Below are 27,970 nucleotides of genomic sequence, written 5' to 3'. Positions count from 1 at the left end.
CATTAACTGCCTGATATGGCCTAGCATGTACTGTATGTGTGCCTTGGCTTGTTTGTGTGCACTGTGAATCCTATGATGCCAGGAGGTGGCCCTTAATTCTTAAATTGGCAATTTTCTATTTAGGATTTCCCAAAGGCACATACTACTAAAAAAGTAAATTTTTATGAAAATGGTTTATTTAGATGAACTTTTATATATGAGCTTGTTTATGGAATATATTTTGATAGAGTCCTACATTGTTTGTTGGTATAGTTTTCTTTAAAAGGAGTAATTCAATGTAAAAATGAAAATGAGCAAAATAGGTAGACTGCGCAAAAAAAAAAAATGTTTTCAATATAGTTAGCTCGCCAAAAATGTAATCTATAAAGGCTGGAGTGAATGGATGTCTAACATAATAGCCAGAAAACTACTTCCTGCTTTCATCTCTAATCTAACTGAACAGTTGTGTGCCATGTGGTCCCCCCTAAAGTCACTGACTAAGAGGTTAGAGAGCTGAAAGCAGGAAGTAGTGTTCTGGCTATTATGTTAGACATCCGTTCACTGACTAACTAAGAGTCTCACATTTTTGACAGTGGGCCCAAGACATCAAGTTCTCTGGTGGGTCTAGTTCATCATTGTGTCTAGTCACTGAAATTCCCTTTCTTTTAACTAAGGATAAGAATGGAAATTTCAATCTGTACCTGAGAGGGAAGGATCAAGATTGTTTCACAGTGAGCCCAGCACGGGTGCAAAACACAGGCCTAATACAGGTCCTGGTAAAAGACTCTGTTGCTATAGACTATGAGAAGGTGCATCAAATGGAAGTGGAGGTAAGAATTCCACCATTAAATGGCTATTGGAATTACTGTCTAACTCCCCACAATTCTTGGTTTATATCAAAAATTAGCCATACGCTTTAAAGGTTATTCATCACTCATTTCTTAGAAATCAGTCTTTGTGCATGCTTACAATTGCTTTCCACTGTCACATTACACTAAATTTAAACCTTGGTCATATATCTGCATATTGTGCTGGACCAGATAACTCATGGTCTTTTTCCATAGCATCTGAAGTAAGGAATATTTTATGGTAAGAGACACAGTCAAGTCACATGTGATATATCTCTACCAGATTATAATGACTTCCTGTTTGTGTTTCATATAATACACTTATCATATGCATATTAATTTTTCTAAAACTTTTTTACAAGTTTATTCAACCCCTGTGACACAGAATAGTGATTCCATTTCACTAGTCTAATTGTCAGCCTATGAACTGTTTTGCTGCTTATTGCAGGTTACTTGGAAGGCATGGGTGACTTCAGTTCTTAACTAAAAGTTAGAGAATACTTATTTATTCTCTTACAGACATGCAAACTTCCAGTTTTAGGTGTGCAGTCTACTAAAATCATATTGTGTAGATAACTAGAAGAGGAGGTTGACACATTTCCATTAAGGACAACCTTTTGTCCAAGAAAATCCTGCCTACCTATCCAGGGGAAGGCAAACCTTTTGTTTCTGTATAGTTTGGGAAGAATCATAAGCAAAAAGTTACAGTGCTTGCTAATATGCACAGGCTTCTTCAGGTGGAAAGACCAAGAACCCAAATGTCTCTTTTATCTAATTCTTTCAGCACACAGTTTCCTTGGGCTTACTTATTTACTCAAAGTCATGCTGCCATTTCCTATTACATATTTACAGAATGCAGTCTTTTCTGATCCAAGATCTTTATCCATTAACTCACTTGAATTACTGTATATTTGTTGTGGTTGCCATGGTACAAGGTTATCATACCACTGTACTCATCATATCGTCTCTATCTATGCATTATGCAAACCTTTTTCTGCCAATCTGAACGCAAAACACAGTCCCTTAGGTTAATGTCACATCTTGTTTTGTTCTTCCATTTAGTACAAGGCAGAATTGGTGGTTTAAGGAACCTCTCCTTTGGCAGAGAAACCCACATATGATATTAGCCTTATCTACAACACTCTATTAAACACATGCCAATTGTCCCATTGGGCTTCAGGTGACAAAGCTGTGCTAAACTCTGACTCAAAAACCTCTGGAAATGCATCTTTTAGGAAGCCTTATCTTAGAATAAGTTACATATACAAATGCATACTAGCCATATATGAGCTATTCCAAGTAGGTGCCCTTCAATGTGTGGCAGGCATATTTGTATGTTATGTTGTTACCACATTTTGAATAGGTTAACTATATAGGAAGCGCTATTATCAGGACATGCTACAGCCAAATAAGTGTAATTCCGGTGGAACAAATATTTGAAATGGCTTTTACAGGTTTGTTCCTAATCATTAATCAAGTCCATCTTGATCCATAAATCTAACCTTGTGCTGTCCCAACCTACTTTGCCAGAGCATAAATATGCAGGTTATGTAGCCCTAAAATATAGATGCTTCCATAAACTTCCATCCCATCAGTCATGCATAGTACATGGCATTTCCTTTACAGGTTCAGTCTGCATTTTACATAAGTAGCAGGCACTTACATATTAATTGTGTTTTTTTTTTTATCAGATTGTGGCCAATGACACTGGATTACAAGACTGTTGCTCATATGCTACTGTAACCATCGACATCATAGACATTAATGACCACACACCTGAATTCTCTCAGGATACTTACTACTTGGAAGTGATGGAAAACTGTCCAGATGGTACCCAGATTGGAACAATTACGGTGAGAAAGGGCTACAGGACTTGTAACTAATTAATGAAATTTGAAATGCAGTAGCTTATAGCACATCTAATTCATGCATTTTCTAATTAATAAGGGGGTATTTATGACCCACAAGTGCAGCTGCACTCTTGCAAAATGGCCTCAGTCATGAATGAAACAATTTATTCAATTTAGGTATTTGCATCCAGAGCTACTGCATGCACTTCCATATAGTTGCGCTCCACCCCACAGCCTATGTCCAGCCACCTTTGCACAAGCGCATTTATTGATGCACAGGAACCCTGGAGGTAGCACCACCTCTGAAGATGGTGGTTGCTCTATGGTTCAAACAGCAGCCTGTGTCAATAGATGCAGTGAACTTGCATCTAAAATATCAGGTGCATGCGTTTTTTTGATGGTAGGCATCCAGAAATTCAGTTGCTTCCAGTTGGTGTGCATGAAGTGTGCATGAAATATTCTAAATTACATTTGAATAACCTGGAAAATATATACATAAATGTTGCATATTAATGTCATTTGTGTCAAATAATTTTTTGAAACTTGTATATCATAAGAAAAAATTACCTCCTATTGCTTAATAAGGTTATATATTCAAAATTACTTAAAAGTTCCTGAATGTACTCAGCCTGCAACTTTGCTTTTTTTTTTAATTAAAAAATGTGTAATAAAAGGCACTATGTTTAGGTACGTTATGTATAGGTTACTGCCCAGTAGCAGTAACCTATAGCAACCAATAAGATTTTTGCTTTTAAACAGGTGACCAGTGAATTCTACCTGCTGATTGGTTCGTATGGGTTACTGCTCCTGGGCAAACTTGGTGCCTTTTATTACATAACCCACTAGTTTATAGACCTCCTTGGTGAGTCCTAATGCTTAAAGTGAAGATAGGGTGTACATAATTCTATATATATGACCAATGAGAAAGGAAAGTACTGAATGATCCATTTCATCTGGAATTCTGAGAAAAAACAAAGCACTGTAGGAAAAAAAAAACTATTGCACTCGAAATGTTCATTTAGCTCACTGCACTTGACTCCTTAAATCTAGTAATGTGAATTCTTAACTAGTGATGAGCAGATGTTTTCACCAGGAATGGATTTGCGGTGAAATTCCGCATTTCACCATCAGCCGAGAAAAAACGCCCATTGGCTTTAATGTATTTGTAGTAAGAAAAAAGTTTGTGTGTGTAAGAAAATTTTGTTCTGCGTAAAAAAATTTGTCACCTAAAAAGTCACACTGTAGGAGTGAAAAAAACCACCCATTGAAGTTAATGCATTTGGAGTGAGAAAAAAAGGTGCACGTGTAGGAAAAAATTGTCGAACATAAAACGACAGTTTCGCCAATTTTTCAGTGAAGCGAAATGGGACATATTCCCTCATCACTATTCTTAACATTAGCATGATAACAGATCTGCTGATCTATCCTTAAAGACAGAGAGAGATTTTTGTAGTGCGTGGGCGAAGTGCAAAGTTGCCAATGACATGTGGGAGAATGTTACACAAAATCATAATGCTTTTTTTCTGTGGTTGTTTTGTTCCAGGCAACAGATTTGGACTCTGGAGAGCTTGGAAAAATCACTTACCAGCTGTTACCAGAATCTATGTGAGTAGAAATATAGTTGGCTACTTATCTGTAAGAGCAGCTGAGCCCAATTCCTCCGATTGGAAAAAGATTTATTGTTTTGCTGCAGTAAATACATGGGACTCATTGTACTGTACAGCTACAAATTCAGACAATAAGTGTTAGCCGTATTTACAAGATATATGAGATGCTCATGAAAAGATTAATCACTGAGGGGGCTGGAAATAACACAGGGATTCTAGCTTCCAGTCAACTAAGCTTTTGAAATATTTTGGAATCAGAAAGAAGACAGGGCAAAATATAATGTTTGATTTTTATTATTAACTGCACACAGACAAGCTTACTGGTCAAAATTACCAATTACAATATTTGGCTAAAATACCGGAAGAGTATTAACTAAGGGTTTCATAGCCATGATTAATGGCACATTTGTTGCTGGTATATTTCATCTGGCAGCGAAACACCCAATAGCCTTCTGTGCCTCTTGTCATTGTCAGGAAGAGAAGTTGCCTGTCTCTGCTTGTGAGGTGGTTATTGGCCCAAAAATGAGCATTTTTTATGCAAAGAAAACAAACAACTGAGTGGTAACAGGAGGCGCGTAGGGATTGAGCTGAGAAACTCATAATGCACTACAGTAGCTAAAGTGTAAAAACATTTTTAAAAAGAGAATTTTTTAGACCTCGCACAGTAACTGACTTGTATTCTTTGCAGACGACAAATCTTCCACGTAGACAGTGACTCTGGGGAAATCATTGCTGTCAATGGAAACCTTTTGGATCGGGAACGCCGTTCTTTATATTATGCAACCCTGCAGGCAGCAGATGGGCTGAATGCAACTGGCACTGCTCTGCTTGAGATAACTATTCTAGATGAAAATGATGAGATACCTACAGCTATAGGATCATACAATATTTTTGTCAATGAGAACACTGATGATGTCAGGATCCAGATTGAGGTAAGGTGTCTGGGTTGGCACTTGTAGTTTACAATACAAGAAGAAGTAGTTTAGTCCTGTGACATCAGTCTCCATCTTTCCACAGGCTTTTGATGCTGATGAACCAAACACCAATAACAGCCGCATTGAGTTCGAACTCCTGCCAAGCGTATTGAGCAGCAACTTTAGTGTCAATGTTACTACAGGACTTATTACAAGCATAGGGCCTCTAGATCGAGAGGCTATTGATGAAAAAGACAATGGTTGCATTGTGCTAACAGTAAAATTATATGACTTGGGTGTTCCTTCTCTTTCTTCTGAGGTCAATGTTACCATCAATGTTGAGGTAAAATAAAACAAGAAAATTCAAACACTCTTACTAATATTCTTCTAATGTCAGTGTTACAGTGAAACTAAAAAAAGAACAGTCTTACTGCACTCATTTCTAAATTATAGTGGTCTTCTGTTGTATGATGGCAACAGTGTATTTGTGCTAGCAATCCACCTAACCTTTCTAGGAATTACTGGGAAAAGTGTATCAATAAAGCCTTCATCATTGCTGCCTTTTATTGTTACATTTATCATAAGCAGGAGTGGAGTTATTACAGCCTGTTCTCTTTTTTACAGGATCTAAATGATAATGTGCCTGTATTCAGCAAGACTGTGTACGATTTCTTTGTTAACGAGAGCACAATAGGTAAGTGTGTCTATCACTCCAATAAGTAATGAGAAAAAAGTGCAAAATCAATTTCACAGAATTTCCGTGTAAAGGGCTCCTGCTTCTAGTAATGGTAATGGGAGCAACACTTGTGCCCATTTGTTAGTGCACAAACGTTTTTTATTCACATCATTATGAGCCTCAAGAGGGCAGGGCATGGCCATTTACTTTTATACAGTTTATAAAAGTTTTTGCCTCAAAACATTAAAATATTATATATATATATAATATATATATTAATATATATTATATATTATATATCATGAGTGGGCAAGACAAGGAAGGTTATTTTATGCTATTTACATGCCTTTTGTTCATATTTTATGTTTTAGATCTTTATTAGCAACCAGTGTCGGACTGGCCCACCAGGATACCAAGAAAACTCCCGGTGGGCCCATGGGTCAGTGGGCCCTCCTGCTCCTAACCATTTGGCCTGCTTCATGATCATTCCCTATTTCTGAATGGGAAAAGAAAAAATAAATGAAAGGATAGATTCTAGCATGTAATTAAAAATAATAGGATAATAAAGATGCTGAGTGAAGAAAGGAGGATAAATATTTTGGAGAGTGGGCCCATGGTTTAAGATTTTCTGGTGGGCCCCTGGGGTTCCAGTCCGACACTGTTAGCAACCACTGTAAAACCTCCACATGAATTCAGACACACCAGTCCCCTTTAAATATCTGCCAATCTATCTATGTATGAGATATTTTATTTAAGTTTAAATGATTTTGGTTTTACAACCCTTTAAATGTTGCCTAAAAACCAGTAGATCACTACCATTTCCCCTATATTCTGTAAGAAAAAGAGGAATTAATCTGCAATGCATATTTGTAGCTCTATACTATATTGTATTTATATAGAATATGTGTTTGCATTAAAGCATCAACCACATTTTTCACTTTAGCTGCACAAGTTGGGATTCTGCTGGTTAGTGATCAAGATCAGACTGAGTTGAACAATCGCGTGAGTTTCCGTATTTCTCAAGGAGGATCAGGGAACTTTATTATCCGTAATCAGAAAGTGGAATCAGGCCTGTACAACGGAATTCTTTCATTGGATCCTGATGTGATGCTTGATTACGAGACACAGAAAAACTATACCTTAATAATTGAAGCTCAAGATAATGGGCTTCACGGAGTAAGTCACACAGCAACTGCTACTGCCAGTGTCCAAGTGCTGGATCTCAATGATGAGCCGCCATATGTTGACCCCTCCTCTCTAAACAACCTGTTTCTTCTTGAGAACAGAACTGTGGGTCTAGAGTTACTTACCACTCTGAAGGCGCATGATCCTGATACCATCCACGAATTGGAATTTCAAGCTCTCTCATTGCAGTGCTTCAAGAATGGCAATGATATAGGCAACATTTGCTATGACTGGATCTGGTTGGCTCCAAATGGGGAACTTTTTGTAAATGACACTGAAGTTGTTGACTATGAGCTCTGTGATGTGATGGTGATGATGCTGCGTGTAGAGGACAAGCTGACATTGATTGGGGACAGATACAGCAAAAATGGTTTGTATATAACTACTATACTATTTCTTTAATTTTGTGTGTTGGGCTTTTTGTGCCTCTACCATCTCTGTTCATCAGTACTGAACACTAAGGGGCTGATTTACTAACACACGATTCCGAATGGGAAAAATTCCGATTGGAAAACAAAAATTTTGCGTCTTTTTCGTATTTTTTGCGTTTTTTTCGTTGCCGTTACGACTTCGTAAATTGTCGCAACTTTTTCGTAACCATTACGACTTGCGCGAATTGTCGCAACTTTTTCGTAGCCGTTAAGATTTGCACATATCTTGTCGCGACTTTTTCATATTGAGCGCTCATAAACTGCGGGCAAAACTTTCAGACTTAGCATGATTTTGGAAGCCTGCCATAGGACTCAATGGCACCCTGCAGCTCCAACCCGGCCCAAGGAAAGTCTCCCATAGGGCTCAATGGCACTCTGCAGCTCCAACCTGGCCCAAGGAAAGTCTCCCATAGGACTCAATGGCACTCTGCAGCTCCAACCTGGCCCAAGGAAAGTCTCCCATAGGACTCAATGGCACTCTGCAGCTCCATCCTGGCCCAAGGAAAGTCTCCCATAGGACTCAATGGCACTCTGCAGCTCCATCCTGGCCCAAGGAAAGTCTCCCATAGGGCTCAATGGCACTCTGCAGCTCCATCCTGGCCCAAGGAAAATCTCCCATAGGACTCAATGGCACTCTGCAGCTCCATCCTGGCCCAAGGAAAGTCTCCCATAGGACTCAATGGCACTCTGCAGCTCCATCCTGGCCCAAGGAAAGTCTCCCATAGGGCTCAATGGCACTCTGCAGCTCCAACCTGGCCCAAGAAAAGTCACGATACTGAAGCTTGAATGAATCCGAAACTTTCGTACTCGGCGCAAAGGCTACAAGTCGCGACAATTCGCGCAAGTCATGACGCTACGAAAAAGTTGCAACATTTTGCGAACCAGTCGTAATGGCTACGAAAAAGTCACGACAATTTACGAAAAAATCACAAAATACCAATCATTACGAAAAAAACGCATTTGGACGCCTTTGGACCGTTCGTGGATTAGTAAATCAGCCCCTAAGCATATCAAACTCATGGCCCTTGTTGGGATCTACAACTCACTGTATACTGTAATTAGCCTATGGTTAGATCAGTGGGTTTCTGGTCCACACCCTCCATGCCCAAATTCTGTGTTTAGAGTCCTCTTAGCGCATAACAGTGTTACAGACCTTGCTGTATTTTATAGGGGTATATATTTTATAGGGGTTTACCCCAAATTTTACTCTAATTAATTTTAAAGTTAGCATCTTGGAGAATCTAGGGGTGCAGAAATGGTAAAGTTTGGAGGAGAATTCTCAACAGTCTTCAGGGTGGGCAACCCTAGCTGCATCTTTAGTTCTCCTGTTGCACAGTTGTTTCAGTTACCACTTGGTTACTACTAAGATAATTATAAATGTTGGACACAAGTACGTTTTTAGAGAGAGCGTGGTGTCATTTCTGGCAACAAATACATGAGATGTCAATAGCGGCATTAGCGTTCAATTCAGTTTGAGCTAGTCCCTTGGATGCAACTTGGTTGCCTGTAACTCTAGTGTTCGAGAGGTGTATTAACTAAGGAGCATGTATGGAAGAAAGTACTTTTGTAAATAAGAGCTTAAGAGAGAAGTACTGGATCCACACACCCACAAGAGGACCAGTTCAGACTAATATTAATTTCACTGTCTGATGATGGTAGCTCTAAAAAATTACTTTTATTAAATTACTTTAAAATCAACTATATTCCACAAATTAAAATACAACCATCTCACTAATATTCAGTGAACCAATGCCCTTTAGTTATACATTGTGCACATTGTGGCGTCCCCCTAACCTGGTAATCAGATATCAGGAAATTTTTTTATTCCCTGACATTCCTCCACCACCACCCTTTCAGAATCAAAGACCTGCGTGACAACTGTTGGGAGTTGTGTAGGCTAAACCTCACCACAGTCCAGCTATACCCTGCCCTATGTTTAATCTGTCATTTTTAACTTCTGTTTTTTGCTCCATGACAATTTAATCATTATTGGGCTTACAGAGCAATTTTTCATTTATTTTCAACATTTTCTGCCTATTCTTAATTTTCTTTCTCCTGTTTATATTACTTTTATATAGAGAATAGAGAATATATTTGTAACTTTGTGTGATAAAATACAACATATTTTATCTTTTTATTAATAGAATCCCTGCGTGTGGACATACTAGATGTCAATGACAATGCTCCAGAGTTCTTGGATGTCGATGAAGTATTTGGTAAATACATTTTACTAAAAAGAAAAAAGTGTAGAAGAAACTACGATATATATAGAAATCACTTAACAGGAAATAATGCAGCTCTAAGTGTAACAGGAAGTAGTTGTTTGAGTAAAAGACACATTCCTGTCCATTAATTGGCTGATGTAACCTAACTGCATGTGTGTTATCTGCACTATGAATTGGGTTTGTGTATCTACACTATGAATTGTATGATGCCAGGAGGCTATTTTTTTTTATTTAGGAAACAAAAACTGTAATACTGTGTTAGCCAGTGTCAAAAATAATAATAGAAAAAAACAAAACAAAACACAAATACAAGAGTATTGTAGAAATGATACCTATATTGCCTAACAATAAAAATACATTGCAAGCTTTTGGAGCTCTAAGGCCCCTTTATTCATTTAGCCTGATGAAGGGGCCTTAGAGCTCCGAAGGCTTGCAATGTATTTTTATTATTAGCCAATATAGGTATCATTTCTACAATACTCTTGTATTTGTGTTTTGTTTTTTTTATTATTATTTTTATTTAGGATAACCCAATGGCACATACTACTGAATAAGTATATTTTTTTGAAAATGTATATGTATAAAATGGTTGATTTAGATGAAGCAGGGTTTCACATATGAGCCGTTTTATGCAATAAATTTTTTTTATAGAAACTTACATTGTTTGGGGGTATAGTTTTCCTTTAAGTTTTCTGGAATATTCTATTTTTTGCCGTACTATGTAATGATAAGTTAATGATACCTTGCATCCATCTGTGACTGATTTATCTCTTTTCTACAGTGGTTGTGCCTGATGTAGCACCTATTGATTACCAAGTGGCTCTTGTCAAGGTAAACTATACAGAACTTTCATCATTGACAACCACACGCTTTCCCTTTTATTTGCTACTGTACTAGAACCCTAAAAGTTTCCCGATAAATGTTAATTCATATTTGCATTGCCTTCAATAGCTATTCTGACTAAGATTAGTACAATGGCCCAATCTGAAGTTTAAGTCTCTTGTCCTTTTCTCAGGCCACCGATAAAGACTCTGGCTTGAACGCTGTTCTTAAGTTTTCAATCGCCTCAGTTGAATTTATCTCAGGTGACAGCACAAGACCACTTCTTAACATCTTCACTATTGTCACCACTAGTGAAAAGGAAATCTACCAGGGCAGTATCAGGTTAGTATTCCAATAGTAATTGCAGGCTACAACAAAAACAGACCTATGGATTTATTTAGAAAAATAAGGCTATCATGTTAATCATTTGCCTGCATCACAGGGTTGCAAGCTCATTGGATGCCACCTTGAAGGGTAATTATCGAGTAACTGTGATTGCTGAGGATTCGGGAAATCCCTCCCTGACTGCTACTCGCGTATTGGATGTAAGGAAAACAGTATTTTTATTTGTTGCTGATTTTCTTTAAAACCTATCAAACGTATGAGTTCTTGAACAAGCATAGTATCCAAGGCTATTGTGATACTAATATCTACAGTTAGTATTAGTGGTTGTATATATAGTTTATGTATGTGAGTGTATAGATTGGTAAGTATAGTTTGTGTGTGCTGGGTTTTCTTGGAAGGGTTGAACTTGATGGACTCTGTTCTTTTTTCAACACTATGTAACTATATGCATAAGCTATATTTATTTTATGCAGGTGATATTTTCAGAGGTAGGACTTATGGTAAAATTTAAGTTTTTCCTACAATCAGTCTCAAACATGAGGAAACAAATCTATATTTTAATTATCAGCATTAAAAGGAACTATCACTACATTTCGCCTTTTAGTACTTTGTCTCTCTACATGCAATTTTGTGTTGCAGTTATTTTGAAAGACAGTAAACTCAAATATATTGTCAAGGCAAAGGGAGCACACACCAATGTATTTGACTTAATTGTCATTGCAAATCTGGTTGTGACTCCTGCATGAATAAAAACGTATAGTTCAGAGTGGAATAGTGAAAAGTTACCTATTTCAGTATCAGTTCCTGGAATGGATAACCTTTCTTGTCTATAAAAGCCATAGACCTTATGTGGCCCTTACTTTGCTCCATTGACGTATAACATCACCATTTTAATATGACTCATTCTTCAATCTTATCACATGGCAATCATAAAAACTGGCATATATCTATTGTACAACATGTAATACGTAATTAGTAGAAACACTGGAAAGGTCAGTGCTTATTGCATTGGGAAAATATATTATACTGGCTATAATGGTAAAAGTGGGGAAAAAAGGAGAGAGAGAAAAACCCTGGTTGTAATCTTTGTATATCACAAAGTTATTAAGGGGTTATTTGAAAGTTACAGAGTCCTGGGATACATTTAAGTGAAATATATACACAACTGAAGTTTTTCCATTACATATATGTGATGTACATAGTCTCTCACTTGCTCTACCTATTAAAGGGCATACTATTCCCTTCTTTTTATGCCTTACCCTGTAGATTTTTGCTGTTGATGAATCGTATCGGGTCACTCTGAAATTCTCAAAGACTGCTGATGAAGTACGTGAGACTTCAGAAGAGATCAAAAGGTAAGGATTGCATTGTTCACACTTGCTTATATAAAAAAATAATCTTACATGATTGTAAATAATTTTGAACTGTGCTATTAAAACAAAAGCCAGTCATAGATCAAAGAACCAACCTGACTGATAGAATCTGAACACTTGCACTATGGTTTTATTATTGCGATTTATTGTTTTATTGTTAGATTCCATGTTTGGTGGTACAGGTATGGGACCCATTATCCAGAATGCATGGGACCTGGGGTTTTCCAGATAAGGGATCTTCCTGTAATTTGGATCTCCATATTTAAAGTCTGCTAAAAGATTTAAACGTTAAGTAAACCCAATAGGATTGCTTTGCCTCCAATATGGATTATATCTTAGTTAGGTTTAAGTACTAGGTACTATTTTATTATTACAGAGAAAAAGGAAATCATTTTTAAAAATTAGAATTATTTGCTTATAATGGAGTCTATGTGAGATGGCCATTCCGTAATTCGGAATTTTCTGGATAACAGTTTACCGGATAACGGATCCCATACCTGTACTAAAAACGACAACATCAATGGAGTAAGGGCAAATCATGGCCCTTAGTAACACACATACAGCACTTGTGCCTGTAATATTGCACAGTTTTCAGACTAACTGCTTTGCCCCATTGTTTTGTGAACAAGCTCTAGAATGTTTTCGGGATATTTTACACTTTTACTCTCAGCACCCCTGTATTTTTTTGTATGTATATTTGTATATTGCAGTATATTCAGTGCTACTTTTATACTTTTTTAACACTCCACATTAAAACAATCTTTTATTGGAACAGGCAGGGAACAACACAATATTGGGACATAAATATATCTATAGAATTACACTTACATTCAAGATTACATGCTAGGTCCTAAGTTTTTCCTACTATACAATTTATACACATCAGCTGACTGGTAGAACTAAGAACAAATATATTTAAAAACTATTGGAACCAGAGTTATCATAATAGTCTGTAGTCTGGCAATTAAACATTAAAGTAGCAAAAAGAAATACAAATTTTTACTATTGCTACCCGTAGAATCTTATTTCAAGGTCTGCCATACATTTAGATACCACTGCAGAGTACCCAGTTACATTGGGGTTAAATTAGAAAAACAACTAACAATACAATATACTGTATATATAACATCTTTCTTATGGCAGAGCGCTGACAATGGCAACAAAGGCAACTGTCTATGTGGCACAAATTAAGGATCTTGAACCTTCCTCAAAAATGATAATCCAGAGGTAAGTTATATCCACAAAACCCCTGTGGTAAAGCTCAATGTATGTGAATATTTGCTTGTAAACTCAATTAAAATTAAAAGTGTGCTGGAGGATTGTGGGGGTCGTTATTTAACAATATGCACATCCTGCGCCCCTATTTACTTCTGTGATTTACTTACCTAGGTTCTTTGTTGGCACACCTGGTGCAAGGTGCAGTTTACAGGAGATAAGTAAGATTGCCCAGTGTGTAAAGGGCATGCACTTGGATGCTTATGGGTTTTGTGCCATTTAAAATCAGGTGCAAATCTTTGAGACTCATAAATTTACTCCTGAAAATGGCAGGTGCAAAAAAGTAGGGAAGAAGAACTTTGTAGGCAAAAAAACATGGCACTTTGTGCCATTAGTAAAAAATTACATTAGTAAAAAATTCTCTGCAATATTTTAGAATTGTTTCATGTAGGTTATTTAATTTAACACTGAAAGAAAGCGCATCCAAAACAATGATAAGTACAAAATACATTTAAGAGAAACCATTGCAAAACTAATAAAGAAATTGGATCTTGAGATGGTGCCATATGTTGGTCCTTTCTGAGAGTGCATTAGGCAAACTTGGGAAACTTCTGTCTCATCCAAGGTAGGATATAAAAACATGTTGTGAGAGCAGCTGTTCCCCATAAAGCTAAAATTTTACGAATTCTTTTACTGAAGAAAGTGCCAGTCATCTCCTAAACATTATCTCAAAATCACTTTCTATTTTTATATTCATCCTTGTGATATGAGCATATTTTCCCTTTCTCCCTTTATAAATGTGTCATTGGCCTGGCTCACACATTTTGTACAAATAAAAGTAACATGTTTGTGCACATCTCAAAGTACAGAAAGAACACAACATGAAGGGTATTTTTAGAAATTCAAAATGTAAAGTACTTTATTATTTTCTGCTATAAAACTTTTTTTCTATCATACTGTATGTGTAGGGGATGCCATGCTGGACTCTAGGACTCAAACCTTCAAACAGTGCTGCTTTTACTTTGTTCCAAAATTAATATTATATTTAAATTATATTAATAGGAGCTCCCTATAGATCCTCCCTGGTCCCTGTTTCAAATGAGTTGTGGGCATGTTCTAATGGTCCCTGTCATCCAAAGATGGCTTCACTTCCCTATTAGGTCAGCCTAGCTCCTGATTGGTTCCTATCCTACAGTGCATTGTACTGAGTGCCGCCAGCTCCCTTGCAATGCCTGGGAGTGGAGGCAGCAGGAAGTAGAAAAGATTGGAGACACTACTTTTCTGTGTGCATTCTTCTATAATGTAGTATAGTATAATGCACTGGAACATTCTTGATCTTCACACAATATGTCTCTTTTCTCCTTTAAATAGCTAATGGTGAAATAATTCTCCCTACATCCCTCCATTTTGTACCACTTAGAATCATAAACCATTAGAGAATCATATATAGCCCAGTAGTGTCAACTTTGGAGCCCCCTGCTACAGTATTAACTATTGGTCTTCTGGGCCCCAGCAGTCCTACTGGGTACAGTTAGATCTAAACAATTCCTTTAAAGGGGACCTGTCACCCTAGGAAATAATTCCATATTCTTTTGTATTAAGTTTGTCAAGCAAAATAAACTTTACTTATACTTTTATACTAATTATGTAAATAATATAAATCTTGTTTCCTTCAGTCAGGAATTACACAATCCTAGCAAGCAGGCAGGTACCATTTTGTGGGTACTGTTATTAAGGCAAGCTTTGTATCATGCCAAAACCATGTTTCTTATAAGGCATAGGGCAGGGGAGGCAATATATCATTGACATCTGGGATTTTAAATGCCTTTATAATGGTTATGGATGTGGTAATAAAAAAATGAATTTGGGTTTCATTTGAAAAGGACTTTTATTATACATATTTTTATGTCTGGTTACCTTTTATATAATATTCTAAATATTGGATTGGTTTCTGTATTGGTCAGTGTAGAAACAACTGCCAGTAAATTCAGGATGCATGTATACTGACCAAACGATGTTTCTCTTTCAGGGCTAGTGCCGAGTGCATTATGTCTGTATATTTTGTGTACAATAACGGAACTGCTATCACTCCAGAGGAACTTGAAAGGTATGTAAAGGTTTAAGATTCATCTCATGGAAATAAATTAATTAAAAATTTGTCCCCATTTCTAAAATAAACAAGCTCCTCTTCATTATCCTCCTCTATGCAGTTTGTTTCTCTTTGTGCAGCTTTGTGCTGAAGTCAGTTTTGCTGGGGGACAATTAGCTCTATTACACCCCAATACATGATCACTCTTTTCTTCCAATCAGATGAAGTGCAGCATTGGAACAAACTGTCTGTTACTGACTCCGGCACAAAGCCGCTTAAGGAAACACAGATTTCTACAATGTTGGAATAGCGAAGATTAACTTGACTATTTCAGAAATGGCACAGAAATATTAATTTCTTATATTTACAAATTTTCTTATTTTTATGTGCTAAAGCTTTTATTATTTTTTCCATGATACTTTTCTCTTAATAAAGAAAATAAAAAAACTTACGCCAGCTTCAAATTGTTGTAGGTTGTTCTGAAAGATTTGGGTGAATGCTATTAGAAATTCATAAAAATGGAGCTCACGGACAACAAATATTTTAAAATGAACTTTTTAGGAATTTGATGTATTTTCACATTATATATATATATATATATATATATATATATATATATATAATCAATTATTCAAAATAAACTCAAGATAATACAGAAGACTAAATTTCACTGCTCATGACAAAAAACTATTTCTGGTGTTTTCCCACATGCCAGGCACTCAGTGGGTGGCAATATATACTGATAACAACAGGGACAACAGATAGAAGTAGGTAAATTATTTGTGATATTGTGCTGTGGTAGCTACCTTGTTCTTCTTAACATAGCTCCATGATATCTCAAACCTGATCATAGATTTTAAATGTCATTTAATTTATGTAAAGACACACTTGACCACTGTTTTTACATGTAGTTTGCCAAATATGAACCTATATGAATTGATTTTGTTCCAGGATTTTACAGAGTGACTCAGCAGCACTGGCAGAACTTCTACAGCTGGGCCTGTTTGTTATTGTAAGTTATTTATACAGTTATAAACATGTTATATCCTCTGCACCATACCCCCCATGCGTATCCTTACTAAAAATATATCTTATCTACCATCTACAAAAGATAAGAGAAAATATTGTCTTTTTCCCAGTAAATTTTACATATATCAGCCTTATTTTTTTCTCTGATTGATTTACAGGGTGGGGGCGCAGGCATAAACAAAAAAGCAAATGAAATCCTGTATGGAGTTATTGCAGGCCTGGCCGGTGCCTTGGTGCTGATCCTTATAATTATGATCATAGCTCTGGTCTGTGTGCGGAAGAGGTACATATCACTGTCATTGCTGTAATCTCATCTCTCATTTAACTCTCTCTCTAACAGGAAGGTATTAAAAGAAGAATCAATAGTTAGTGCTCAGTCATTCTGCTAGCATTAATGGATTATAACTCAATTTCCTTCTATAGGAATAGGTATTTGAATTGCATGTAGCATATTTATACTTATTTTCTTCCTCCTCAGTGATGATAACCACTGAGAGTAATGCTCAAAATATATCTCTATATCTTGTTTCAGGACTTTGGGAGACAATATTCTTTACAATGGTTTTTTATTTTGTGTAGTGTAACGTTATTAAAAATACAGTGAAATATCTTGAGCTGTGTATGTGTTTAAGGACTTTGAAGCAATTTGTAGTCTAGTTTCTAATTTGTACACAGAGTACCAAGTTACGCACCAATGTACTATATTGTTACAAGACAATTTACAGTACACTCTAAACAACTAGAGAAATAATGAAAATATAAGGTTGTTTCAGGATAGGTTTATTATAAGGACTGCTTCATGAGTAGCAAATTATGTGGAGATTGTGTAGATTACATCTTTGAAAATGATCCCTACAGTCTGCAGAGAGAGAATGGTACTAGTATGGGATGCACAAGCAGCAGAAGAGAAGGCGCAGCCCAGTAGGCAAGAGAGAAAGAGGATTATATATTTAAAAATAGTGTAATTCGGAAGCAAAATTCAAAAGATCAGGCAAGTGGAGGAGGATTGGCTAAAGCAGAGATACAATTTATTTTTTTAACCCCCATTCTGGGGGGACTTAAAGAATAAGTAAACCTTTTTTTCTATCAGTTAAATTACTCAAAACAGCCTCCAGAATTACCTACCTTTGTCCCTGCATTCAGTCTGACCTGCCTCCTGAGTTAGAAGTTGAAATCTCCTGCTGGTTTCCTTTGCTTCCTTGTGCAGAGTGCAGTCTCGCCCCCACTTCCTGTTCAGTTCCCTCTTCAAAAAAAAACCCTGCTCATGCACAGACTGGCTCCTGCTGCCTCCAGGCATGCGCAGAAGGCTCCCCACTTCGACTACAGTAGACAAAGTGATGAGGTAACTGAACAGGAATGGAGGCGGGGCTTCACTCTGCACAAGGAAGCAAAGGAAACCAGCAGGAGATTTCAACTTCAGGTCAGACTGAATGCAGGGACAAAGGTAGGTAATTCTGGAGGCTGTTTAGAGTCATTTTACTAAAAAAAAAAAAGGTTTACTTATTCTTAGATTCTCTCTGCTTTAAAGAATCTGTGCACCAACCACTAGAAAGAGCAGAGGGACTTTAAGTCCCACAATCCATCACTTCTTAATGGAACAGTTGTATTTGTTTCTGGAAGTTCAGATAGTGTTTTTGTGCCTTTTTACATAATCCCAACTGAATTAACTCATATCAAAAAGGACAGGGGTTATTTTCATTTAAATTCCTGGCTATGGGAACTTTGTCTCCCACTTTCTGACAATGTTCAATTGAATTAACTCACTGATTCCCACCGAGCTTCTCTTTGTACGTTCAATGTAGTGTTCCCAAAAGAGGCCTCAGGCTTTTAAATCTCAGCTCTAGGGCCTCTGTTTACTAAAGTGCGTTAAAATTAGTCGCACAATTTATTGACAAAATTAACGCCAAATATGTCACTGCCAGTTTACTATATGGCGACAAATATAAATTTGCGATTATCCGGGAGCAAAAATATATTAATAATAATATATTATTAATATAATAATATATTAATAAATATAAAAATAATATATATATCATGTAATTAATTTTGGCGTTAATTTATTTATTTGCCAGAAAATTCTCAGGGGGACAGGATATATCCCATAACACACAATTTTTCCTATTTATGTGTGTATTTATATGTATGTGTATGATTCTATTGGCGGGGGTTTGGTTTCATAGTGATTGTCTATACTCTGCATTTAAATGATGCAAACAGGTTGATTGGTAAAAATAGTTTATATTTAATTTGTTTAGATTCTATTTGCAGAGTGTAAGTTCGTTCAATTAAGTTTATAAAGTTTTTAAGAAGCATTTTTGATTTCTATTTTATTGGCAGGGTTTTAAGTTCCAGAAAGTTGCTCAAGTTTTGAAGAAGCATATCTGTCCATATATTTGTCATTAAAAATTGCCATAATAAACGCCATAAAATAAGACTATTTTCTAGCATGAATAGTCGCAAACTTAAATGCCATAAAAGGCGTTTATAGCAGAAATATTTGCAAACTTAATTTTGTCGCCAGAATATTCGCAACTCGCTAAAATGAACACCAACGTAAATTGATACGTTTGCATAATAAACTCGAATGATTGCAGTGATTTCCACACACAATGCTGTTTAGTAAACTTTGATGCAGCGAATATTCTGGCGCAAGAATATTCTCTGAGATAACCTGCAGAAAGTCCTAGACAATTTTAATGCTGTAATGGTCTCTTGGATTTTAGGGGCAGATTTATCAAACTGTAAGATTAGAGCTAACCACAGAAAGATTCACCCATTTTCTGTTCATTCCTATGGGATTTTTAGAAGCATATTTATCAAATGGTGAACTCTAACTTTCACCCATTGATAAATATGCTTCTAAAAAACCCATAGTAATAAATAGAAATTGAATGATTTTTTATCTGGTAAGCTCTTATCTCACATTTTGATAAATCTGCCCCTTAGACTACAGTTATGGGATTTGTTATCTGCAAACCTGTTATTCAGAAAGCTCCAAAATTCCAGGAATGACATCCCCATATACTCCATTTAAATGAAATAGTGATGAGCTAATGTGTCCCATTCAACTTTGTGGAACGGTGGAAAATATTGCAAAATGCAGCTATTACATAGTAACATAGTAAGTTGGGTTGGAAAAAGACATACGTCCATCAAGTTCAACCATAATGCCTATATACAGTGGAGGAAATAATTATTTGACCCCTCACTGATTTTGTAAGTTTGTCCAATGACAAAGAAATGAAAAGTCTCAGAACAGTATCATTTCAATGGTAGGTTTATTTTAACAGTGGCAGATAGCACATCAAAAGGAAAATCGAAAAAATAACTTTAAATAAAAGATAGCAACTGATTTGCATTTCATTGAGTGAAATAAGTTTTTGAACCCCTACCAACCATTAAGAGTTCTGGCTCCCACAGAGTGGTTAGACACTTCTACTCAATTAGTCAACCTCATTAAGGACACCTGTCTTAACTAGTCACCTGTATAAAAGACACCTGTCCACAGAATCAATCAATCAAGCAGACTCCAAACTCTCCAACATGGGAAAGACCAAAGAGCTGTCCAAGGATGTCAGAGACAAAATTGTAGACCTGCACAAGGCTGGAATGGGCTACAAAACCATTAGCAAGAAGCTGGGAGAGAAGGTGACAACTGTTGGTGCGATTGTTCGAAAATGGAAGGAGCACAAAATGACCATCAATCGACCTCGCTCTGGGGCTCCACGCAAGATCTCACCTCGTGGGGTGTCAATGATTCTGAGAAAGGTGAAAAAGCATCCTAGAACTACACGGGAGGAGTTAGTTAATGACCTCAAATTAGCAGGGACCACAGTCACCAAGAAAACCATTGGAAACACATTACACCGCAATGGATTAAAATCCTGCAGGGCTCGCAAGGTCCCCCTGCTCAAGAAGGCACATGTGCAGGCCCGTCTGAAGTTTGCCAATTAACACCTGAATGATTCTGTGAGTGACTGGGAGAAGGTGCTGTGGTCTGATGAGACCAAAATAGAGCTCTTTGGCATTAAAGTGATACTGACACGAAAAAACTACTTTTTAAAATATGAATCTACATAAAAAGTTACCTATGGGTCATGTTGATCATTTTTCACTGTTAGGGCTGCTTTTGTGAGTAATTGTTACTTGAAGTTCCTAAACCTGACTGTTTTGACAACCTGACTGTCCATTCTCAGCCTGTCAGTTATAGCTTCTAATGCCAATGGACTCCTGCTGCACAAATATGGCCGCCCCCTCACAGAGAAACATGGGGGATCAGATAGGAAATGTAAAAGCCTCAGGAAATACATTTATGGCAAAATTATAAAGCTCATGCAAGGATAATGTTATGAAAGATGTAAAAAAGGTTTTATTTCTGGTGTCCGTATCACTTTAACTCAACTCGCTGTGTTTGGAGGAAGAAAAATGCTGCCTATGACCCCCAAAACACCGTCCCCACCGTCAAGCATGGGGGTGGAAACATTTTGCTTTGGGGGTGTTTTTCTGCTAAGGGCACAGGACAACTTATTCGCATTAACGGGAAAATGGACGGAGCCATGTATCGTGAAATCCTGAACGACAACCTCCTTCCCTCTGCCAGGAAACTGAAAATGGGTCGTGGATGGGTGTTCCAGCACGACAATGACCCAAAACATACAGCAAAGGCAACAAAGGAGTGGCTCAAGAAGAAGCACATTAAGGTCATGGAGTGGCCTAGTCAGTCTCCGGACCTTAATCCAATAGAAAACCTATGGAGGGAGCTCAAGCTCAGAGTTGCACAGAGACAGCCTCGAAACCTTAGGGATTTAGAGATGATCTGCAAAGAGGAGTGGACCAACATTCCTCCTAAAATGTGCGCAAACTTGGTCATCAATTACAAGAAACGTTTGACCTCTGTGCTTGCAAACAAGGGTTTTTCCACTAAGTATTAAGTCTTTTTTTGTTAGAGGGTTCAAAAACTTATTTCACTCAATGAAATGCAAATCAGTTGCTATCTTTTATTTAAAGTTATTTTTTCGATTTTCCTTTTAATGTGCTATCTGCCACTGTTAAAATAAACCTACCATTGAAATGATACTGTTCTGAGACTTTTCATTTCTTTGTCATTGGACAAACTTACAAAATCAGTGAGGGGTCAAATAATTATTTCCTCCACTGTATAACCTGCCTAACTACTAGTTGATCCAGAGGAAGGCAAAAAACCCCACCTGAAGCCTCTCTAATTTGCCTCAGAGGGGAAAAAATTCCTTCCTGACTCCAAGATGGCAATCGGACCAGTCCCTGGATCAACTAGTACTAAGTGCTATCTCCCATAACCCTGTATTCCCTCACTTGCTAAGAATCCATCCAAACCCTTCTTAAAGCTATATAATGTATCAGCCAGCACGACTGATTCGGGGAGGGAATTCCACAACTTCACAGCTCTCACTGTAAAAAATCCTTTCCGAATATTTAAATAGAACCTCCCTTCTTCTAAACGGAGTGGGTGCCCTCGTGTCCGTTGGAAGGACCTACTGGTCTGCTATTGCATGACTTTTTTGACTTGTGTGACTTTTTTGATGCATCCGTTATGTATTTGACGCGATTGCAACTTTTTTGACATGATTACAACTTTTTTGATGCAACTTTTTTCTCATTCTGCAAATTTTTTTCCTCACTTGACAAATTTTTGCACCTGTTTCGTGAAAAAATCCACCACTGGCAAAATGCGGAATTTTGCAGCGAATTAATGCCTGGTGAAAAATATTGCTTATCATTAGAATTAAAAAAGTAAAGTGATTTACTTTCTTTATAATAATAAAACAGTTCTTTGTACTTGATCCTGATTCATAATTAATCCTTATCCCTATCCTGGAGGCAAAACAATCATATTGGGTTTAATGAATGTTATTTTTTTAGTAGACTTAAGGTATAAAGATCCAAATAATGGAAAGATCCCTTATTTGTAAAACCCCTGGTCCCAAGCATTTGGATAACAGGTCCCATGCCTGTATGTATTTTTAAGTTTCATCCACAGGCACAGGTAGCTATTCTTCGTCTTCTTTTTCTTCAATTTGGATGATGAATCATATATGAACCTGCACAGTCTGCCTTGGTGTTACAAAGGCCAAGGTCACATTTTATTTGTATTGTTTTATAACCTTTATGCATTGCACTCTCTGAATAATTCACATTGCATTGAAGTTTCACAATAACCACCTTTGTGTTTCAGCCACAAACGGCAGCTTCGAGCAGTAAAAGCTTTGAAGGTGGCAAAGACTTTACCTGTAGAGATGGTGCAGGGAGTGGAGGCCATACCTGGAACCAATAAATTTAATTCAGATGGGTGAGAATTTTAACAATAATTTATTTTTTCTTTCTGACTATAGATCAAATGCATCTTTTTATCATAAGCATGGTGATATAGTATAAAGGCACCTGGTTATCCTACTCTGCATAAATGCAGTTATGAGACCTAGTGACTTCTCCATGCTATAAAGTTGGACAAGGCTATGACCATATTTCCTATGTACAGCAAGACCTCCCTTTGAGATACTTACTGTATGGTCAGTTTTAAGCTGTAGATTGTCAGTCTTCTCTAAAAAAAAACCACATATTCATATGTCAGATTATTACTATTCTATACTTAATTTCAAGTTTTTGTTTTACAGAGCCAACCCTATGCTGAATCTTGATGTGAACCCAATTTTAGACCTGGGCTTTGAAGAAAGCAGTTCATTTAGTGACAGTGCCAGGTTTGTAATAAATACAATACATTTTGTTAATGATGCTGCCTTTCTCCAGCTAATTACATAAAGTTGTATGCAATGGGGCAGGAGTATCTTTTCTTTCCAATGGTAATGTGCACTACTTTAGCTACTTATTATCCAGGATGATTTACTGCCATAATAGTGTTATTTCTGGCTATACATACAATATGTGTGTCAAATTAAGTATTTCTTATTTTTTCATAGTGTGAACTCTCTTGATGATAATATGCTGGCCAGAAATGGAGGCCAGTCTTCAGTGCCCCAGGTAAGATACAACCTTCAGCTGAATTATTAGATTCCTGTTAAGTAAATTGACTGTTTATGTCAGGGAAGAGGCAGCTATCACTCACAGCAACATAACAGTTCTTGTGCAGAGGGGATCTGTTTTTAAATATGCTGTTTTTTGTGGTTTTTCTGTTATTTAGCTTTTTGTTCAGAAGTTTGATATTTCAGCAGCTGTCTGGTTACTAGTGTCTTGTTTACCTCAGAAACCAGGCAGTGGTTTGAATGTGGTATGAATAGGAGAGGAAATTAATATAAATATAAGGAAAAGCACATTCTATAACAAACTAAGAGTTAACTTAAAGGTGAATCACCCCTTTAATGCAGCTTTGCAAATGATGTGTTCCTGTTGTGTATTATGATGTTTTATTGTAGCATTTACTTTGTAGTGAACAGTGTTGCAGATGATGTAAAAAAGCCCTTTCCAATTTGTGTAAGCACTTTGCTCACCAACCCCTTGGATGTTGCTCTCAGTGCCCCCAAACCAGGGAGTTATTTTTGAATTCCTGACTTGTTGGCAAGTTTTGGTTGAATAAAAACACAATTTACTGCCAAATAAATCCTCCTGTAAGCTGATAGTGTGCATAGAGGCTACCTCTTTTGGAACCTCCATGAACTTTTATGATGCTTGTGTTGCTCCCCAAGTCTTTGTACATTTGGATGTGTCTCACAAGTAAGAAAGGTTGGGGACTCTGAGACAATTTGCAATAGGTCTTCATTATTTTAGCTCTCCAGCTTGGTATTTCAGCAGTTATGTGGTTGCTAGGGTCTTATTTGCCCTAGCAAAAAGGAAGAGGTTTAAATAAGAGACCGGACTATGAATAGGAGAGAGACTAAATAGGAAGATAATTAATAAAAAATAACAATACCATTTTAGCTTTCTAGAGCAATAGTTTTTTGGCTGTGGGGCCAGTGGTCACAATTTGAACACTTGAAAGAGGCAGAAGAGGAAGGCAAATAATTAAAAAACCATAAAAAATAAGTATTGAAGACCAAATTAAAAATTTCTAGCAATATGCCTATTCTATAACATACTGGAAGTTAACTGATAGGCGAACCACCCCTTAAGGTTCTTTACTCTTTCTGACATTATCAAGTTATTCTTCACTATCCCACTCTCAGCAGCCTATCTGTATTTATTCAGCTTTGTGTCAGTCAGTTGGGAAATACAGTTAGCCCATGAACATTGTCTAGGAAAAGGGAGCAAACACCAGTATATTTGACCTAACTGTCAATTAAAATCTGACTCTAACTCCTGCATGTAAAGAGACAGATTGCTGAGAGGGGGATACCGAAGAGTAACTTAATTATTTTGTAACATTTAATTGGTTATATTTAGAAAATACCTTATTTTCATGAGGTGAAACTCTTATTACATTTTTATTTAAGTAATAGTTCTCTATTAAAAATGCAGATTTGACTGAAGATTTAGGGACAGATTTATCAAAATTGTAATTTTTGAGTATTTTTTCCAAATGTGTGCTTATTTAAGAGACAACTTTGCTTAAAAACATGAAAAAATGTGAATGCAGTGAATTTAAAACCCTTCATTTTTAATGAAGTTGGTCAGTTTGAATGTCAGTTTGAAATTTTGGATTAATCTTGAGAACATAAGTCCAAAACTTTCAGAATACAATACCCACTGACTCACCGGCTTTTAGTCTTTTGTTTTTAAGTTTTTTTTAAATAAATCTTGAAAATTTGAGCTTTGAAAACTTGAATAAATTCAGATTTTTGTTGCTAAAAACTCAAGTCTGAATTTTGATAAATCTGCCACTTAGTCATATCCATACCTTGTAGAAGGTATTCCCTGAAATCTTATATTGAATACTAATATCTAGTTCTTAGCACTCTGTAAATGTATATTTTATTAAAAGCGAGTAACAGAGTCAAGGCTTAGGGCCATACATTCTATACAGCACAATGTGTCCTGGAAATGATAATAATATTTATGTAAGTTTTACCATACATGGATATTCTTTCTAAAAACTACAGTATGCATCTAGCATTCCCAGTGGCTGAATACAAACAGGCATGACACTAGTTCTATTCTTTAACACTATAAAATTTATAGCTGCATGCATACAATCATTTTCTGCAAATATAAGTTGTGCCCTTATATGTTACAGTCTATAGAAAGGTTTTATTTTCTTGTGATGTTTTATGTATATTTGATTTCCTTTACTGTATTGAATAAATACATAGCATTTTATTTATCAAGTTAATTTTGTAAATTAATTCAAAAGCTAACTATGTCCAATTTATACTCCACAGTGTTACTTTTACTGTTTTTGTAGCTATTCAACTTCCATTTAATTCCAAACTTCCTATTTGTAGTAGACATTTACTAGATTTCTTCATGTCTTGTCTCCTCCTATACATAGGAAAGCCAAGATATGTCTGTGCTTTCAGGAACAGATGAAGACAGCAGAGCCAAGGAAGAACCCTTGGCAGCTGCACTCAGTGGCAGAGCCCAAACATCTTACAGCAATGGAGCCTTGGATACTACAGACTTGTGACAGCAATAAATGATTAACACACTGCTGTGCCACTATATGTCCACTTTAATTTTGCTTGATCACAGTACTGATTTGTATGACTTTATACAATGTTTTGCATGGTAACATGGCACTATCCCACTTTTGCCTACAGGCCACCCAGTAGTGCAAGCCTTCAGAAGACTGATCTGTACATGAGCCAATTGCAGAGATGTCCTATAATTGGCCCCATGATAACTCTAAAAAGAAAATGCCATAAAAACTGAAAGGAATATCCTTGGCAGGGTTCAACACTTCATGTTCACTATAAATTATTTCTACAGCAAACAACCGGTGTATTCTTGAACAGCTAGTATATTTCCTACAGGGCACGCAATAATGGCAACTCTCTAATAAAACACCCTTTGGTATACTGGTAAATAAAAGTGCTGCTAATAACTTACCTGTGTCTGCTTTCCTGAAAAGAAATTACTGTCTTAACATGACTGTATACTCACATTGGGATGTTGCTTGCTATTCTAATTCATATGGTTTGTGGTCATTTCAGCATACTTGCTGGCACCTGTATGCAACGCTCATCTGTCTCTCAAAGATGGAGAAATATATTTTTATCTGGGTTTTGCGTATTAGCCATCTATCTATTTGGGCTGATTTTTCCACTCTGCCCAATATGGCAAGACATCCATTATTTATTTGTGGGGTCACTTGTCACTCATGCAACCCCAGTCCTTGAGTTTAGATGAGCTGTGTGCTGATCACTATGTACCCTAGGTACAGTTACATAATGATAATATTTTGGAAAAGAGAATTGTTTTTTTATTGCAAGATGTTGTGCCCCAATCCAAGCACTGGTGGCAGTGTGCCATTGCTATTTGTTTTATTTGTTTGCCATTGCTATTTGTTTGCTCTCTACAGAAAGAACTGCATGGAAGTAACATTGAAATGCCTTTCAACTCATAGGTCCCCTGAACATGTGAATATAAATGCTCATGAAACATAACATGCCTAAGCAATGTCAACCTACTTATGACAACTACAACACCCAGAAACCTTTGTATATATCTAATTATCAGAACTGTAGTCCATCAGTAGCTGGATTAGTAGAGTTATGCAATTAGATTATAATCACTTCATATGTATTGCAGTTTCAGAGTTTTGCCCTTATTTGGGGTAAGTATATTTAAAATGGTACCTTTCTGCTTTAAAATTAGTTTTATCCTCTAGTACAGAAACCCCCAACCTTTTTTTACTTGTGAGCCACACACAGATGTAAAAAGTGTTGGTGAGCCACACAAGCATGAAATAAGTTCTTTGTAGATGCCAAATAAGGGCTGTGATTGGCTATTTGGCAGTCCGATGTGACTGTTATCCTACAGGAGGATCTGCCTGGAGTAAATCTCTGGGAGCAACATGAAAGAGGGCGCTGAGAAACATGTTGCTTGTGAGCCACTGGTTGAAAACAAATGAAAAACATTCAGCTTTACATGTATATTCTGTACCTATTCATTGCTCAAAATAAATTAAGTTTTTCTTATACCTCTGTGTTGGTTGTAAACTCTGAATACAATTGGAAATTCTGCATTCTATGTATGATTGTATGAACAAAAAAATGGTTGTATGGACAAAGAAAAGTGTGTTTAGTTGTTAGATATACAAAGATTTTACCTTAGTACAAGTGTCAATCCGTTATCATGGATATCCCTTTCCTAGTTGCAGAGAGATATAAATTAGATGGTAATGGTTTAGGGCCAACATATATGTAACTCTGTCTCTGCATACTATTAGGTTAGATCAGTGGTACCTAACTATCCTTCCTCCGTCTGTTGTAAATCATAGGAAATGACTAGGGC

General features: G+C 36.7%; 1 protein-coding gene across 2 annotated transcripts in view; it reads left to right on the top strand.

The window, feature by feature from the left end:
• cdhr2 (cadherin related family member 2) overlaps nucleotides 1-27,656 on the top strand; it is a 43,653-nt gene extending 15,997 nt beyond the window's left edge. For both annotated transcript variants that reach the window (XM_012959833.3, XM_031898846.1), the window contains 20 exons: nucleotides 654-809; nucleotides 2,519-2,680; nucleotides 4,221-4,282; nucleotides 4,973-5,216; nucleotides 5,302-5,541; nucleotides 5,823-5,892; nucleotides 6,818-7,429; nucleotides 9,635-9,706; nucleotides 10,497-10,546; nucleotides 10,731-10,879; nucleotides 10,980-11,082; nucleotides 12,149-12,237; nucleotides 13,399-13,482; nucleotides 15,500-15,577; nucleotides 16,511-16,571; nucleotides 16,747-16,871; nucleotides 22,803-22,916; nucleotides 23,242-23,325; nucleotides 23,545-23,605; nucleotides 26,007-27,656. In XM_012959833.3, coding sequence (XP_012815287.2) covers nucleotides 654-809; nucleotides 2,519-2,680; nucleotides 4,221-4,282; nucleotides 4,973-5,216; nucleotides 5,302-5,541; nucleotides 5,823-5,892; nucleotides 6,818-7,429; nucleotides 9,635-9,706; nucleotides 10,497-10,546; nucleotides 10,731-10,879; nucleotides 10,980-11,082; nucleotides 12,149-12,237; nucleotides 13,399-13,482; nucleotides 15,500-15,577; nucleotides 16,511-16,571; nucleotides 16,747-16,871; nucleotides 22,803-22,916; nucleotides 23,242-23,325; nucleotides 23,545-23,605; nucleotides 26,007-26,141 — 2,751 coding nt within the window. In that variant the 3' untranslated portion in view covers nucleotides 26,142-27,656. The remainder of the gene's footprint in view (nucleotides 1-653; nucleotides 810-2,518; nucleotides 2,681-4,220; nucleotides 4,283-4,972; nucleotides 5,217-5,301; nucleotides 5,542-5,822; nucleotides 5,893-6,817; nucleotides 7,430-9,634; nucleotides 9,707-10,496; nucleotides 10,547-10,730; nucleotides 10,880-10,979; nucleotides 11,083-12,148; nucleotides 12,238-13,398; nucleotides 13,483-15,499; nucleotides 15,578-16,510; nucleotides 16,572-16,746; nucleotides 16,872-22,802; nucleotides 22,917-23,241; nucleotides 23,326-23,544; nucleotides 23,606-26,006) is intronic.
• Nucleotides 27,657-27,970: the final 314 nt, after the last annotated feature.

Source organism: Xenopus tropicalis, chromosome 3 (genome assembly GCF_000004195.4).
Source record: "Xenopus tropicalis strain Nigerian chromosome 3, UCB_Xtro_10.0, whole genome shotgun sequence".
In the NCBI taxonomy this organism is placed as follows: Eukaryota; Metazoa; Chordata; class Amphibia; order Anura; family Pipidae; genus Xenopus; species Xenopus tropicalis.
Note: the sequence above shows the minus strand (reverse complement) of the source record. Positions and strands in the feature narration are given on the sequence as shown.